At 39.0% G+C, this 18,763-nt stretch overlaps 1 protein-coding gene across 1 annotated transcript in view; it reads right to left on the bottom strand.

Annotated features, from left to right (window-relative positions):
- LOC133985300 (mothers against decapentaplegic homolog 3) overlaps positions 1 to 7,858 on the bottom strand; it is a 32,646-nt gene extending 24,788 nt beyond the window's left edge. Inside the window, exon 1 of the mRNA XM_062424897.1 lies at positions 7,161 to 7,858. Coding sequence (XP_062280881.1) covers positions 7,161 to 7,363 — 203 coding nt within the window. The 5' untranslated portion in view covers positions 7,364 to 7,858. The remainder of the gene's footprint in view (positions 1 to 7,160) is intronic.
- Positions 7,859 to 18,763: the final 10,905 nt, after the last annotated feature.

Below are 18,763 nucleotides of genomic sequence, written 5' to 3'. Positions count from 1 at the left end.
TATGGTTTTGACTTCAAGCTATTTTAAATCACAAATTATGCTGTTGTTGATCACAAAGGCGCCTCTATATTTTGATTGTGGAGGCACAAGTTTTGGCACAAACATTATCCAAAGTCCTATAAACTCTTAAATGAATAGCAATGTTTGTATATTTAAAGTGTACTTCCTCTACTTTTTCCCTTCCTTCCAATTAGGGGTGTAAGATATATATCATCTGTAATATCTTAATTGTTGTTTTAACAATGTGCGCGCTAACATTATCGAGTATGGTCCTCACTTTGCATAAACTAATCAAAAACAGCTTTGAGTGTCCATGCATTCACTGCCGCTCATCTAAAGCAGATGATCTACAAGCTATCAACACAGCGCAACAGTAAGGACTAACTATTTATGCACTATATTTAGATGTGCTATATGGGGATAGGTATTGTTATAAGGATATGAATGAACAATATCGGGATATGAGATTTTGGTTATATTGCCAAGCTCTACTTCCAGTATTCCTCTTTTTAATGCCTTCATTTTTTTGTCCATATTCCTTCTACCACCTGTCTTTCTTGTTTTATTATCTTATCTTTATTTCTATGCTTGTGTCTCCTTCTCTCCCTCCCTCCTGCCCTGACATGCAGGAGTATGAATCAGACTGTCAGACTGTAGTCTTCCTTCCAGCAGGGATGTGTGTGAACAAGACAAAAGCACTCCTCAGCACTGGCCCGAACCCAGAGTAAGTCAAGGTAGGCAGGAGTGAGGAATCCACTCCCCCAGGCTCTGTGAAAGGAAACGTGCAAACCACCAACACACACCATTGATCATTTCTTTCCATATACCACCTGTGTTCCCCCACTGAACTCCTACTGCTTTATTAATGGGTTCATATTGGTGTTAAAGTAAGGGCTGTTTCATATATAGATAAGTCTGTTGAAATATGAGACATTACAGATAAAGCTACAAAGGTTCTGTGATAACTGCAGGATGTAGGAAAAATATCGAAATCCTAATTTTCAATCCAGATTCAAATTTCCACCCGTTTTTTACTAAAGTAGTTTGTGTAGTTGGGGAGTCTCTCTCTTCACAGTCAGGTTTTGCCTCTTCAACATTATGTCAGTGATCAAGACAGAGCACGTTGCTGCTTTCTGGTCCCTTGTGATTAGTTTCCATGATATTGATGCCAAAACTATTCATTACTGTAATCTGGCAACACACAGAAAATTAACTGGCAACAATGGCTTCTTAAATGTGAAGATTTTCCACTTTTTTCTATTTAATGTACTGTACTGTTGCACTGTTGGTCACAAAAAAAGCTAAATAATGGACAGATTAATCAATAGATTATAGTTATTAGTTGCAGCCCAACTTAAAATACACAAAAAAGTTGACAATGTGACTGTGTAAAAATGGCATTTACGTCATAAAATTAATATCCTCCAGTTTTTTTCAGTGAAGATACATTTCATTTCACATGTCATGCAAAAAGCCAAAGCTACAGTGTCAGGGCTTCCGTCTGATTGACTGTGATTGGTCACCTAACTACATTATCGGTCATGTATTGTTATGATAAAACTGACTTATTACTGACGATAAGAGCGCCTCTTTGACACCGTGCATGTGATTATTCTCCTTTGGGATAAACAGTTAGCATTCTTCAGAGTGTCTGTGTCAATATAAACTTGAAAAGACGGGCCTGTGTAACTCGTGTCAGAAGTGTTTATTCCTGTATGCAATCAATTCAAAGAACAGAACGAGTGTTTCATCGTGAGGAAGTGACCAATTTAGAAACTTGCAGCATGTCACGCTTACACCATAAGTAACGGCAAGAACAGACAACGTAACTGAAAGACAAGGAAATATATATTTTGCTGTAGTTTTTTGATGCTTTACTAAACAGTCAAGAACTCCTCCAAATGAAATGACACAATGTTTTGTTGTGTTGTTGTAATTACTACCCTTAACAGCAAGATGACATTTTACTTATGTTCCCTGCACAACTGTTACAAATCACTGCTACAAAAAACAAACAAACAACCCATTCCCAATCTGATCTTTCTAAGGTTTTGTTAGATTATGGACAAAATTGACTCGATTGCATTTAAAGAAAGGTCATGGTTTGGGTTAAAATAACTCATTGGTTAATGGTAGGGAAACGTTGTGGTCTGGTTACAAAAAATGACTTCCTTACGGTTAGCAGACCTCTTGGTCATGGTTAAGGTTGGGGAACTATCATGGTTTAAAAAAAAACAAATAACACTGTCTATCCGTTTGACGGGAACCGAACAGTACGCTCCTGTTTCAAAGTCTGACATTTAGTTGTTGACCCATCCAACCAACATGACCTTTCCTCTTTTGCTTCAAATGGACAAGAGTCAAAATTCAAATGGCTGTCTGAAAGCTTTGTCATGTTAGTGTAAAAATATTTAGTTAATGCACAAACTAATGATGCTGTTCTTTTTTTGTGACATCTATCCTGTAAACAGTCAAACTTCATTCTCTGCACTAAAATAGTCAAATATTTTCTTAAGTGAGATGTATTATGCACATTTCCAGGTCTATATTTTTATTCGGGGGCTCTACTGGAATATCTTTGCATGATTTACACTTAATTTACAGTTATAAAAATACTTTTTTTTAAACGATATTCATCATATACCGGCACTTTATGCAGACCCTCAGTTCAGCCTCTGTCTAAAACAGGCTGTTTTAGCTCCTGTCTCACTCTGTTCTGATTGGTTAGCTCCTGGATGCTGGTCCTAACGATTCTGAAGGAAACATCAACAATCACTGCTAGTAGTAAGATTTCACTTCTTTTTCCAGAATGAGCCAGAATCTGATCGGAAATATCTGAGTGCACAACACGAATAAACCGTGCAGCAATCTTAGCAACAAAGGCTACAGAACGGACGGTTGTTTTGTGGGCATGCGTGAACCATCTGGCATCGTCCCGAGGAGGAAATAGAGTTAACGTTACAAACAAAGCGTTCAGAGCAGACTGAAGGCCTGGGTTTTGACTTTTGCATTTGTTCCCCTCAAGTTTTAGAGCTTTGACCATGTTTAACAAAGTCATCCACCATCATAACAGTATAAAAATAACAGAAAATCACTGAACGCCCCTTTAATTCGCAGCTATGGCCACCTTCATTTACCATCCCAGAGGTTTAGCGGAAACAGATCTGGCACCTGTTTATAAATGCCCTTAAACAACAGAAGGGACGTAATTCATTAGTCATTTTGTCATATTCAAACAGGGCAGCTGAAAACACTTCACATTCACCCCTTGACCATCGGAAACTGGCAGATTTTCACGGCTTGACGCAGTTTACACACCAATGTTTGTGACTAACTCACGTTTACAGCTCGTACAAAGAGAGAAATTTAAAAAGGGAAACAAGGAGAAACAAGGGAGGAGGGTAGGTCAAAACCATAATGCCACAATTGCTTCTTGTTGAGTGACTAAGGCTTGAAATTTGACAGAAGCCTTAGCATTCACTTTGCTTATTGGTTTTCACAAAAGTAAAAACAGCTCATTGCCAAAACCACAATGACCTAAGAGGCAAGTAAAGTAGTAACCCTGCCCAGGCGATAGGCAAAACTTGATATACAGTCCTTTTTTTCCAACTTCAAATGGGAATTTAAGTCCAAGTGAGTATGACTAATCTTTTTTTCATGGGATGTGGGCTTTTATCTCTAGTGTAAACATATTGGGACATGCACACACACTCAGCCCCGCCGCCCACATCAACCACCCACACAAAAAAATAACTGTGACTCGCCCCAAACTTACCGTGTTTCCCAAATTCTTGCGATACCATATCTAACCGGAGACCGCTGCTGTTGTTTTCAATGTTATCTAGCAGGTCACTTTTAAAAACAGACAGACGGGTTTTCCAAAAGCTCCCGAGCAGTTAATTTTTACCATCTGCCGAGCACTGAAAAAGTAGTAAATCTGTTTTGAAAGACAAAACTTTTAAATATCATGAACTTTATACGACACAACTGGAAAACATTAGCCTCGAGATATTCAAATCTGCTAGTGACACTTGGCCATCGAAACATATGATATCTGAATCAGATGTGATGAGTCTATCATCTGTTTCCCCCTGTTTCCTGCCTTCAATTACCCAAACTGTTACCTAATCTGGTAAACGGGATGTTCCTCCAAAACCTCGTTCTGAACGTGAACGAGTCACTGTTCACATTCGCTCTTATTTAATGTCCTCAGGTCAGTAATACGGTTAGTCTGTTATGTTAAACTCTACAGAAGTAGGCTTGTACCAGCCCTGTTTGTAAGGTTAACAACCCAGCAGCAACAGAGTTACCACATCATGACTCCTTCTGTGGCTTTTGCTGTCTTTTAATAAGCTTTTAACAAGGAAGTGTGTATCTGTGGGCTGCCATTGGTGTTCTCTGTCTCCAGTAAGTGGAGCTCCACTGCTAAAAGCTAGCATTGAGTAAGGGATGCTGGTGATTCAGTCTCAGTGCAGCTAGAAGGTTTGGTGTTAAAGATTGATTTGTACATTTACTGAGACAGTGAAACTAAGCTTGTTAAATTCAGTAAAAGTTTGCGAGTGAAAAGCTAATCTGTCTAGAGCTGCCATGATAAGTTGATTAATCGATTAGTTGCCAACACTTTTCATAATCAATTCATCGTGTTGCAAAAATATTTATATTCTCTCGTTCCAGGTTCTTAAATGTGATGATTTCCTGGTTTCTTTCGGCTTCTATGAAAGCAAACTTATAAAAAATTGAATATAACTGTTGTTGTAGACGTACTGGCTGAGACGGCATTGCCTCCTCCCTCTACCAGTGGAACCAGTCCACATTACATTACATTCACATTAACAGCATGAAAGAGGATAAATGAGGAATAAATGCCAGTGACTGACATCTATGGCCTAGGACCAATCAATTCGATAGACATCGCACAACTTTGCTATGTTTTTAAAACTTGAATCATTGTTTTGAAGTCAGAAATATTATTTATTTTCCTTAGATTTAACATCTGTTTCCAGGGAGATATTATTAAACATACATAGAGACTTCTAGACCCAATATTTTGTAATATTAAAAAATAAATCTTAGTTTTACTGTAATAAAAAAGAACCAACAAGAGAATCAATGAAACAACTGAATGGATAAGGAGTACTGAAAAGTGCAGAAGTATCTCTAAAATCTGAATGACACCCATCCGTGTCTGCTATTCCACCACCAGATGCAACCCCTGGCTCAGCTGATGAGCACAGCCTGCTTCCATCAGCACTCAGCATCACGGCAAACGGTCATCAAGAGGGGTAGCAATGAGCCTCATCAGTGAATTCATGTGTCAGAGAGATAGGAGCTGACCTCCCCGTGGACAGGCCCGAACACGCAGGCAGCTGCTGTCAGCAAGCCAGAACATAGGGGAATTAATAGAAACAGCAGCCCTCCAGGGACACTGTTAGCCCACCCTGACAGCCAGTTCTGATCTGAGGTCATCTTAATGCAGTCTGCCTCTTCCCCTCTGTATTAGTGGTGGGAAATATGAAACCTGGATCATGGCAAACATTATTTAACTTTCCGGGTAGGATTAAGTCAGAACGCCAGCCCGGGCCTGTGCAAGCTGTGATATGCACACTTGTGGAAATCAAGAATGTGGGAGTGCCCTGTGTGGATTTCAATTTCATCTGACACACAGTATGCTATTAAGTCTGGTATAAATTGCCAGCACAGGCAAGTGAGAATATATGGACACAATTTTGAGTCTTGGCCCTTCTTTTATAACTTACTGGAACTCGCAAAACAGCAGAGATTTAAAGATTGCTGTGACTGTGATCTTACACTCAGCTGAAAGTTTAAGAATTAGACCAAACCGAAACTAAAGCAACAGTCCTGCATTAAATCCTGCATGTAAGAAAGTTATAGTGTTTAGTTTTTGTTGTTTCGAAGAGGTGTGGAGTCAACTTTATGGTCAATTGAAGGTCTTATGATAGCGAATGTTGTACTGCTGCACAGACTGTAAAACGTCCCGAGGCAAATTTGTTATTTGTGATATTGGGCTTTACACATAAATATTGACTATGACTATTTTGGAGCGTGCTGTTTGTGGTGCTGTTGAATTGTGTTGAGTTATAAAGATAAATGTTAATACTTAGTCTACCATCACTAATATTAATGCGGTGGACACAATTAAGCAAAGTGTACTTAATAAAATAGTAAGTGAGTGGACATAATGGATGCTGGGGATTGGGTACTTTTCACAGTACTACACACATATTTGATACACACATTTATATGACTTGAGATGAGTTGATCAGTCCTTTGACAGACATGACCAGTGTTTACAAACACCTCAGCAGGGTTTTTTTTTTTTTTTTACCTTTCACAACCTTTCACCAAGGCAGGACAGTGACTGCTCAGAACAGAATTAAAACTATTTAACTACGTGATGTAATTTAATGTCGAGTGCCAGTGCTGATTATTGGCTCTAAACGATGTGTTGATAGACACATGCCTTCACACAGCATTGAAAGCAGAGAGAGAGAGAGAGAGAGAGAGAGAGAGAGAGAGAGAGAGAGAGAGAGAGAGAGAGGCCAGCTCCAAAGGCTCGCCTACGCACAGCGCTGCAAAGCGTCCCAGATTAAGGCCAAGTTATATAACTTGGACTCCATTTGTGCTTTTGCATTGCATGTGTGCTGCTGGCTAGTCAATGCACAGAGTATATCCCATATTCAGCGAAATGACTTCAGTTATATGTCAGTCTGACGGCAAGAAACGACTGAAATACTTTCACAGAGTCGGGTCACTTTAAGTTAAGCGCACATATGATGGCATGGCAGCTCGCTGAGCACATATCTGAGCAATGATTTGCTAGCTTTCCTTGTGGACTTATGTTAGCTCGACAAGCATTAACTTACCTTAGCCACCGTACTGCTGTTTTATGAACGTAAAGGAAAGCAAGAGTTTGAGATATTGACGGGAGGTAGGAAGTGGAAATGACAACTTCAGGGTCAAGTAAGGATGCCTTAAATGAGTATTTGGTGTGCATGCTACACTTAGCAAACACTGGGATGTGTATGAGGGTTTGGTTTAGTGCAATAAATGTGTAATTAAACGTATGCATAAAAATAAACATCAGTCCATCTCAGCCATAGCCACGGTCAACATCAACAAAGCGCTCCGGCTGTGCTCACCTCGGTATGGTGATGCATTTGGTGTTGATATTCTGGGTGGTGATGGCTTTCTCCAGCTCGTCCAGTTGTCCCGTCTTCTTCAGCTTCTTCACCAGACTTTTCACCGCTTTTTCACACCATTTCTCCTCCTGGCCGTTCTGCTCTCCCTTTTTCCAGCCCAGAAGTCTTTTGACAATGGGGGGAGTGAAAGGCAGAATTGACATCTTTCTGAGTTCAGTAAAGTCCTTCCACTGTGTCGAGAAGTCCGACGCTTGGGCCAGAAAAATATAAACAAAAAATAAACCCAACAAGAACAGCTGCTCTTCACACGACCCAACTAGAAATGATGGCGAACAGGTTTAGTTTAGCGAAAAAAAGAAATAGTAGTTGTTTATTAAAGTGACACAGTAGCATCCCGGAGTTGAACGCTGCAGTTTTAGCGCACTGTGTGCCTGGATCGAGCTCAGCGTTGAACTGTGCACCGGTAGTGAAATTAGTACAACTCCGCCGAGACAGCTAGTCCCGTCTACACTTCTTCAAACCGCAGTTATTTTTACATAAAACCATTACACGCGTCACTCCAAACTATGTATCTAACTCAAACTGTGATCTAACAGCAAAGTCGTGTTACTTTATTGCCGTTTCTCTCCGGATGCTGTAACCCTTCGATCAGCAAAGTTTTTTGTTAAGTTCAGAGTCATCCGCGCTGCTGCCTGGATCCGCCGACTGAAGTCTGCATCAAATGCAAATGCAGGAGCTGCTGCTGAGAGTCTCCATTCAGACTTCAGACTGCACAGCAGAGTCGTGAAAGGCCAATGTGCGATGCTGGCCAAATTTGCAGCCTTAATATTGCACAACCCCTCGCTGATTAAAAGGGAAAAAAGTGAGTGCATGCTGCTGTGCCTAAATAAGCTGTCACAATCACACACTGATCACTTGATTTAGTTATGCAACACTTAGCAAAACATATAAGTGCCAACAAGCATCTCAAATGTTTCATTTAATGAAGTATTTGTTCTCCTGGTGTTGATTTTTTTAGTGGAACCTAAAAAATATGGCCTGCTATCTAAAAAAAAAAATACACATGTAGGCTTAAACTGAGGGGAAAACTAAATTTCCAGAAACATCAATGTTTCATTTATTCTTTGTAAATCGCCTTTAAATGTACCCAAATAAAAGCATCCATCTGTTTCAGTTTATTTACGTAACATAATTACAGTCCACAAAGGGCCATGATGTTCTTACCTCCTAATTTGTCTCCACAGGGTAATAGAATTTAAGTTTTTTAACTTTAAACGAAAATATACTGATTTTTCCCCTCACTTTTCCATTTTATTCTTGGATATCCACAGATTCTTAATTGTCTGAGTGCATTCACGCAACTGCTATTGCATTAGGTTACAAGCTTATGTTTGTTTATTGGACAAATACTTATGGGTTCAGTGTCTCCAGCTAAAAGCTTTCCAGTAACTATTATTTGGGTTGTTTGTTTGCACATGGTTAAATAACTTAGGAGCTGCTATAATATGGAAGGTGATATAAAATCTTGCAATAAAATAAAGCTGAGCCACTGACTTGCCTCAGCTTGTAAGAGGTACGAGCATAGGACACCTGCTCAACAAGATGGCATTTTGATGTGCAATGCCAGACATATATGCACACGCATATGCACACACGTACACCCTCCCCCCTCCCACACTCACTAGTCCACAAACACGCACACACCCCACACACACGCAGTGTCAAAGAGTCAAAGTACCAGATGTACAATAGAGTGTGTAGCACAGCTGAGCTCTCCACAGAGAGCGAGAGAGTGATAGTCGAACAGTTTAGGGTGTGAAGCTGCCTTTGTTCTCCGGCTTCAAAAGAAAGACTTTATTGCATTCAAGGACAGTTTCCAAACTCAGGTCCCTTATTTGCAAGTGCTTGACAGAGTTGTAAAACATGTGAATGCTCTGCACAAAGAAGCTGGTGCACTTGCTGCGTTTCTTGCAGCACAATGGCTTGCAATGGCAAGTCATGAACTTTCCAAGTAATACACAGAAGAAGTGGAAGCATAATGCGTACGGATTGGCCTTGAAAAGTACAGTTAGGTACTTATCATCCATTGGGCTGAATTGTGTGATTCAGTCCTATTTAAAGATGTTTAAAACCTAAATGCAAACCACCTTCCACTCTCTTTTTTTTTTCAAAAGAGCACTGTCCCTTTTCTCATCCCCATATCTTTCTGTTTTTAACAAGTACAAACCTTTAATCAGTGCCTCCATTGACAGTTCACAATCATACGAGAATAGTAGCATCGACCTGTGGTTACCATTTTGGAATGTGTGTAGAGGCACATTGACCTGCGTCCAGCAGTCCCCCTCTGTGCACAGTGTGTAGTTTGTGCTAAAAATACAGCTGGCTTTAGCCTCAGCAGCAAAGACCACTTTCCTTTTATCTATTTTGGTTACACAGCAATGTATATTTTTAGACCTGCTAAAGGCGTTCATCATTACTATCAAAAGATCTTTAATAAAGACATTCAAACTGCATAGTAATGTTGTTAAATAAATCTCATAATACAATGATTCTTAATTTACTACATTAGGAAATTATTAAATATATGTTTTTTTAACAAGTACTATCACAAGCATTCTCAGTGCATGGATGGTTTGACAAATGACAAAGTTTTATTTGCAGTGGTTTTTGTGCTATTAGCTTTCAACATCTCCTTGTCTGTGGTAACAATCAAGTCTACAGCTGTAAAACACACCAAGCTCTCTCTCTCTGGTGTGTTGGCAGGTTGGAGGAGAAGGCTGGAGGAGCGTGCTGCCATGTGTCACATGCTGAGGCCCTGCGGCCCTCTCGGCACCTGTTTACGCCCCCGGGGACACGACCGTCCAAGACAGCTGGTTTGTTTTGGAGAAGTGTAGGGCGAGACAGGGCGGATATGGGGGTGCAGGATGGGGGATGGGATTACAGATGGGCCACAGTAGACGGGGGGCAGGACAGAGTGGACGGGGGAATACGGAGGGGGGCCTTCTGTGAGAAGAATTACTGAGCACAAAAGGCACGTCAGCAAGACTGAATAGGCAGTGACCACGTACAATCCGATGGATGATAATGACATTGTGCTGGATTCGACCTCAGGGGACTAGGTCCAGTGTGTGTGTGTGTGTGTTTGGGTGGGTGTGTGTGGGTGTGTGTGATGTCAGCTGCTATCCAAGTGGAGAGGGGTCAGAGAGAATAGAGATTATGGGTCTCTGGATAAGTGTGATAAGGACACAGAGGAGGACCAACATTTTGTGAACTTAGTACAATTTTATTATTTCTTTTATTTTAAATGTGTTTGTCCTGCAAAATGTTGCTCTAGTAAAAAAAGTTTTTTGTTTTTTTGTACTTGTTTTTTGCAAAATGTACATAAAGTATCAAAGTAAACATACTCATTATGCAGTAGTAGGAGCAGTTATTACACTGTAGGATTATTTTTTACCGATAATTACCATAAATGTGTAAACAGCATTTTAATGTAGATACAGTGGAGCTTATGTTAATTATTTTATATATATTTCAGTAGTTCAATGTACAACAACGTGTCATATTTTATATGATGATCATATGTATGTATGTATGTACTCTTGTACTTCAAGAACAGTACTGTAAGTAGATAAACAAACTTAGTTACAGTTTACCACTGGTATTTAAATAATGTACAATATAAGGTTGTAAAGAAAATACACACTCATAAATACGTCCGTGGGGTTATCATTGATTTCCCTCATCTACTCATCTAGCAAGATTTAAAAAATCTCTTCACAAGGCTTAATAAAGACAAGCTCAATAAATGTCTAAATCCTCTTTAATCTGCGCTGTGATTGTGATTGCCTGCATGTGTTCGTTTGTGTGTTTGCTTGACCAACACCTGTGAGACACCAGTGAGATACCAGTGGGTGTTATTTCAGTTATGTCGTTGAGTGTATCGAGCTCAGCGCAGAGCGAGAAGTGTTGAGAACCATATAAAAGTGTTTTCACAGATCTCCTTGGCAATAACATGACACTGTGTTTTCTCCCTGAGAAAGCCATCAATCACTCAACAGCTACTGACAGCTCCTCCAGCAACTAGTAGCACATGGTGTACCGGAGGCTCAACATCATAACCTTCCTACACACCCACCCACACACACACACACACACACACACACACACACACACACACACACACACACACACACACACACAGTCTTACCACTGTCACTTTTGGGGTATTTACATAGACTTACATTCATTTCCTGGAGACTTACACTAACCCTGACCATAACCACTATTTGCCTAACCCTAACCCTAAACTTAACCACTGACCCAAAAATCAGTGTTTTACCAAGTGAGGACATGGCTTTTGTCCCCAATTGGTCAAGCCATCCCTACTCAACTGGTGTTAAATTTGGTTTGTGTCCCTAAAAGTCGTTTAAGTCATACCTACACACACACACACAAACACGCACACACTCATACTCACACTAAACACCAACCCTTCCACATGCAGCCGGCCCCTCCCTTTTCACTTCAGTGCTCTATAGATACCACTTTGTCTTCCCTCTTCTCTCTTTCACTTTTGTTTACTCTCCCTCCACAAACACCCCTTTTTTACATTGATATAAAAAATGCCCCTCTCTCTAAGTGTGTTTTTTTATGCGACCATTGTTTACATCCACTTGAACAGAGGAAACAATTCACGGTTCACAAGTCCTCTGTGACAAATCTTTTGAAACGTTAGGCTGTTGCACAACTCGCTGTGCTATGAATAACAGGAAGACAGCTATTTTTCCTCTCAGTGTAATTGCTTGTCACTCAACAAACTCCTTAGTGGCAGACTGCATGTAATGTAAACACATATAAAGTCAACCATTGTTAAATTACATACCATATGCATGACGCTTTAGACATAAGATCTTTTTTCGATAATCTTACCTTTTTTTGTTTTGGAGGCAGTTTAATTACAAGGGAAAACAATATTCCCATACATATCTGGTAAAAGTAAAAACTGCTGATTGATCTTCTTATAATGCACACAAAGTAAGACCTACAGTTTACTTACTTATAAATGAAAAATCACCATTTTGTTTGTTTATTAGCTGATCACACTTTAAGACATAGGCCTGCGTAATATCAATAAACTGGATGGAGCTGTTACTTCTTCTATTAAAAGGCCTCCTTTAAATCAATTTAGGAGGGACAGCAAGTTCAAAGCTTTCATTTTACATTTTGGTGAGGACGAGACCCTTTTGTTTAACTCAAAAAACAACATAGTGTAGTATTATTTTATTCCGAATCAGCATCAACTTTATCGGCCAAATATTTTGACACATACAAGCAGTTGGAATCCGGATGCAGCAACTACACAATAAACATACTTAATCTACGTGGATATACAAAGTAAACTGATACTGAAAAATGCAAATACACTGTTGCGGTCCACTTGGTTTGAAGCAGTATGCAGGGAAAAACATGCCAGATTAAACCATGCATGTAATAAGTTAAGATATTTTAAACATGTCTTGATTGATATGATTAATGAATATATAAGTATATACTTTATCATACTTATATAAAGTAAGTCTATAAAGTCTGCATATACTTACTATTGGCAGCAAATTAATATTGTGTAAAAGGAAAAACTGAGAATGACACAGTAGAGTTCACAAACAAAGCAAAGCCAAATAATTCTTCCAACTTTTCAGTTTGTTAGTACTCTGGAAAGTAAACTGCTGATTGAAAGTGATTGGATAAGTGTATGAGACATCCTTTGACTTAGTAACTCTTAAACTTACCAACAAGTGATTCATTGTTATTTGTATACGAACCAAACAGCTTAAAAAAAACTAAAGGAAATTGCTGACTGAAAGTGAAACAGCAGAAGACTGAAGAATAAAAAAAACGTGTCCAGATAGTCAGGATTTAAGAATCTTTTAAATCTTTTGCATTTTAATTGTTCAGTTATATAATCTGCACATTTTACTTTCATCCAAAATGTTGTTTCAAAGCTGTCTCCAACTCTGAAGGGGATATACAGTTCCCTTTGTCTTTTTTGTTGTCCTAAAAGTAGTCAAATTTACAGTATTGAGTCTAAAACTAGTTGAATAATATACTACTTGGTGTAATTTGTCTAAACTGTTAAAATGTAAATTCTTTCCGGTTTCTAAAACACCCATATTCCCATAAAAATACCCTGACCGTAGTGTTCATAATAATTGCTGTGACTCTGCTACTGACTCAGTAACAGGGGTAAAGTTTAGTTTAGTTTTTCAAGAAAAGCTGGAAAACTGCCCCCCCTGCTAGTGCTGCAACCCTCAGAGGGAAATGGGCCAGTGTAGTAACAGACTGGCACAACAGAGTCATATGTTTGTTGCTCATCAGCACTGTGTGACTCTGCTTATACACGACTTCTCCCTGGTACTATGTGAGCTCACATTAGTGAATCAAATACAAACACGAGTCACAGCACAGGTAGGTTGACTCTCTTTCCTTATATAGCCATACTGGCTGTAATCTTTACTGCAGTGAAAAGTTTATCTCTTGCTGATCCCCACTGGAGCTGTGACTCATCGTGTGAAATGACAAGCTCAGTGATAACGCAGTGTTCCCACTATGACTGACTATAAAATAAAAGCTTGTCTTACAGTGCGGTCTGAGGCACCACTGTCATGACTTACCTCTGAGTCATGAGTCACCATAAATGGCTGTTGGTCAATCCCTGTGAGAGCAAATTTCCTGTTGTTAGCATGCCTGCATAATCTCATTGATAGCTGACAGGATATTGAGTTGAGGTCATTCAGTTTGAGATGGTGTGTAGCGCAGAGCATTTGGTATCAGTTAACAACACATGCTCCATCAGAGCACTTGCACTAAATTGACTTGAGACATGATGTTACGCTACGATTTATTTATATATTACAGATACAGAAACAAACATCCAAGGGATAACATGTTAAAGTGAAGGCACTTATTTCCAACATGGTGTTAAAAGACAAAGAAACACAAGGCATTCAATATAAAAAACTAAACAATACAATGATGAAATCCAAAAACACGTCATCCAAATTTAAGAAATAAGAAATAATAAACATGGTTAGCGCTGTCACCTCACAGCGAGAGGGGTCTGCATGTTCTCCCCGTGCTTGCGTGTGACTCTAAACCGCCTGTAGGTGTGAATGGTTGTCTGCCTCTACACTATGTGTTAGCCCTGTGATTAAATGGCAATCTGTCCGAGGCGTACCCCCGCTTCTCGCCCAATGTCAGCCAAGATTGGCTCCAGCTCCCCCTCCACCCCCTAGAGGATAAGGAGTAAGCTAAAGAAAATGGAAAAGGAAATGGAAAATAATAACGCCCACATCAAAATACATGGTCAATTTGATAGAGAAAGTAACAATATAATTGCAGATCTAATTATAAGTCTGTGACCATGTTCCATAAATAAGTCTTAATCTGACTTCCTCTCCTCTCATTTTTAAATATTGCATGTGTAATGGAAGATTGCTCTACAACATGGCACCAGTGTATGTTATTCACTCACACACAATTTACATGAACGCACACTGGCCCTGGTATTATAGTTATGAGTATAGACCATTGTTATTTGAAAAGTATTGGGGAGCATACCCACTGATAATATTGTACATATGAAGCAGCTTCTGTTTTTCCTGCTCTGAACACCTACCGGCAGAAGTCCTTCCCACTCTGAGTTCATCACTACTATCATGAGATTGGGGAAATGCATTTAAGAAATACCAAACAATATTACTTTGCATTATCTGCAGATGAGCCTTAATTTAGCAAAAAGTTTCTTAATAGAAAAGTCGGAAAGCCTCATCGTGTGAAACAGGAACTTGAGTTTGCTGGTGCACTCGGATAATATTTTATCAGCAATACATTCACAGGAGAGTGACTGTTTCGATATTATTCCTAAATATGAGACATTTGTGTCATCACAACAGACTTTCAACTTGTTTGATCTTGACAGCTTCTTATTACTTCCAAACAGGATTGACTCAGTTTCACCCAAATGTACTGAAAGCTTGTAATCTATGAGCCACTCTCTTACGATTTATAACTCATTAATGTTCTCACTGACAGACTCATCAGCATACAAGAGGTTGCATTTCACAGCCACTGGCATATAATTCATATAACCCACATGTAATATAGTGAGTTCTGGTATAACCCCTTAACATCACAGACTTGAGTTCTTCCTGTAAGGTAAGAAGTGAACCATTTTAGATATTTCATGTTCAAAATCCATGCACTGTAGCTTTGATGACACTGTGATATGATTTACTGTGTCAAAGATGATGATTCACCTGAGATGTTGAAACCTGATAAACATTGGAGACTCAATAGGCCTCAAGCATGCAACGAGTCATTAGCATTTAAAAAAAGAAAACAAGTTGATGACATATGCTGAAAATCTTGAATATCTTCTCTTGATTTTGTAGGATTGACACCAAGATGATCTTTGCTCGGATGGATCGTCTTGATGATGAATGGCGCACTGGAACCAGATGCATCTGAAAAACAACATAAAGACCGTTAATACATATGTTTCATTTCATTTATTCACATACCAATGATTTAAAATGGGCATGTAATTTCAAACAATAATGGGCATATGGTAGGCTATAGATTAGGCAAAATCCAAGTGTTTTTTTTAAATACATTTAATGTGGAATCAATTACATTCCCTTTTGAAGATTAACATTTGGATCAATGCTAACCATTGTCTTCAGATCTAGTTGATCCTGTTGTCTGGTGCTGACGGGATGTTTCCTGACTGTGGTAGGTCACTGTTCAGTGGAATATCAGACTGATAGGGAAACCTCTCCAACGATGTCCCCAAAGCGCTCATCCATGTCTGTTGTTTTGACAGTTTCCTGGCCCCCTCCTGTGGTTGTAATAGTAGCCTATGCTTGGCAGCAAAAGCTTGTCTTCTGTTGTCCATTTTCAGATCAAACCTTTTTTTTTTTTTTTATTTCACCAAAAGTTCCTTCTTCTGCGCATGCAGCATTCATTGTACTGGTGATCTGCTTAGGACTTTTCTGGACTGGTGACCCCACTGTTAACAATTGAAAATAACTTTTTTTTTTCTTAATGAAACTTCATTAAGTAAAGTTTGATTTCCTTTTTTTCCCTTTCTTTTCTTTTTTTTTGTCAAAGTGCAGTGGCTTGTTGGTTTGTGGCTTGTACACAGCACTGAAGTCTGCTGCTCTTATATAGGTTTATTGAGGTGTTTCCTTAGGCTAATTGCCAATTGCCTGGCACACTCATCCAATTTAAGATAAAATGCAATTCATCAACATACTCAGGTGGGTAAGAACGTATTTGGCTATCAGCTCATGCTTCATGAATCCTGCTTAGGATTTTCTTATTTTCCTCTTATTGATTCGTGCAAGAAGATGTGAAAAAAATAAAACATTCATGCAAGAGCACACTTTGGCCTCTGTACCAGCAGCCTGAAGCAGCTGAAATATGATATTTGAATTCCCGTCTATACATCACCACTTCTTTTCACCAGTGATATCAAGATTTACTTAAGTAAAAGACACTTGATCTCTCAGCACAGTCATCACGATCATCATCACTTGAACAGGTGTCACTGAAATACAAGAGATGTCCAGAAGTTCAGACTTAATGTCTTTGCTTACAGTCATATGGATTCATTGCATTGGCAGCAGTTTAAATAAGTGCAGCTCAGCGTGTGATTTACATTACATCACAAATACATTTTCTTTTCCCCATGATTGGTTAGCCATAACATGATGAAATGCAACAGGAGAATAAACAGAGAGAAATACAACAGAGCATACACTGACCAAATTAGACATTGCAGAGACTGAATGGTATCAAAAAGTAGGGCTTGTGTTAAGTGTGAGGTATGAAATCACTGTGGTCAGTGTATTGGTGTGATGAGAGTGGGAACTAAAATCTTTGTATATGACGTGTGTGTGTGTGTGTGTGTGTGTGTGTGTGTGTGTGTGTGTGTGTGTGTGTGTGTGTGTGTGTGTGTGTGTGTGTGTGTGTGTGTGTGTGTGTGTGTGTGTGTGTGTATGTTTGTGAAAATGTAGTTGTGTGGCAAGCAAACAGAAGAAAAGAAAGAAGAACTGAGAGAAATACAGTGGAGGTGGAGCTCTTTGAGGGTGGAGGTGTGATGAAGGGGTTGGAGCAGAGTAAATTGGGAAACTGTACTGATGCCTCCAGGTAACAAAACTTGTTTTAACATTTAGATTTAAAAAATGTATATAATTATTATTTATTTATCAAACACTGACTTGTTCACTTTGCATCCCAAATTGATCACAGCCAACAGTGGGAGACTTTTGGATTTCTGCCACAGTTATAGTGACTCCATATTGCTGATTTCCGTGATTTTAAGGTTTTTTTTTAGCTTGTATGCATCATCATCCTCTTTCACATCCACTTTTCCTGACCAGGCTTTCCCAGCTGATCCAGGGATTTAAACAATGCTGTCTTCAGTTATGTTGTCTCCTCGAAACTTTTTGCAACCATTAAAATGTTTCAGTGACCACAAATCTGTCTCTGCTTTATAGTTTGCTGACTTTGCTGATAAATTATCTTGTAAAATGTGGAATTTTGAATGTATGTTAGAAAAAAAAACCCCAACCTTATTATGGTGTGCCACCCAGTGGAGAAATGGCTTAATCGCAAGCATTTTCACTTCTGTATTGTACCATTGAAGGAAGCGGTGTCATTTAACAGACTTCTTTTAATGAGCAAAACTAAAACTATCATTAAATCTATCAGAATCTATCAGAATTCCAGCAAATGAATGTCTTCATCACATTTTCATTTTGGCGATGAACCAAGATGATGATGAGCCATGACCATTACTGATTACATGCTGTATTAAATCAATTATATCCAAAAAATAATACAGCTCTGAAGAATGTGTATGACACTGTCCGCTGCACAACATACTTTACAGAGCATTAAAGTGGATTAGATCCAGTAAAACTCTTATGTGAACCATAATTGCACATTATATCCTGCATACCAGTCTTCCATTTGCATTTATATGACAACAAAAAAACCCTCAAAGTGAGATAACATATGCATAGGAGATCGAGCATTTGGTCACAGACCATTGCTTTTCTTTGTGGTTGATATAATTTCTCATTCTCCCAAGCCCTATTCACACACCCCTTGACAATATGCAAATAATGTCCCTGGGCTACTATTGTATTCCTGCACTTGAACAATATGAGTGAGAGCAACACTATTGTTGCTGGAGTTGTTATCAGATTCCACGAGCCTTTAAAAATGGCTGCAGCTGATCATAATGTAGGGGCATAAACAAAGACATCTATGTGATCTGCCTAATGTTGTCTGGAAATGAGGGTCCTGTATTATGAGCATCATGGAAATGAGATGTTCACGTTTGTGCAGCTCATCTCAATTTATTCCATTTTTCCTCTTCTGCAGTGACATTTTCAGAAAGAGATGATGAGACTAGTATGATTACTAGTCTATGAAAAAAAAGAAACAAATTATCTTAGAATATTTTACACAAACTATGACAATATACTACAAAAACATGAAACACATCACATAGTGTGTTGGGCCATTCATATCAA

This window comes from Scomber scombrus, chromosome 1 (genome assembly GCF_963691925.1).
Source record: "Scomber scombrus chromosome 1, fScoSco1.1, whole genome shotgun sequence".
Classification (NCBI taxonomy): Eukaryota; Metazoa; Chordata; class Actinopteri; order Scombriformes; family Scombridae; genus Scomber; species Scomber scombrus.
Note: the sequence above shows the minus strand (reverse complement) of the source record. Positions and strands in the feature narration are given on the sequence as shown.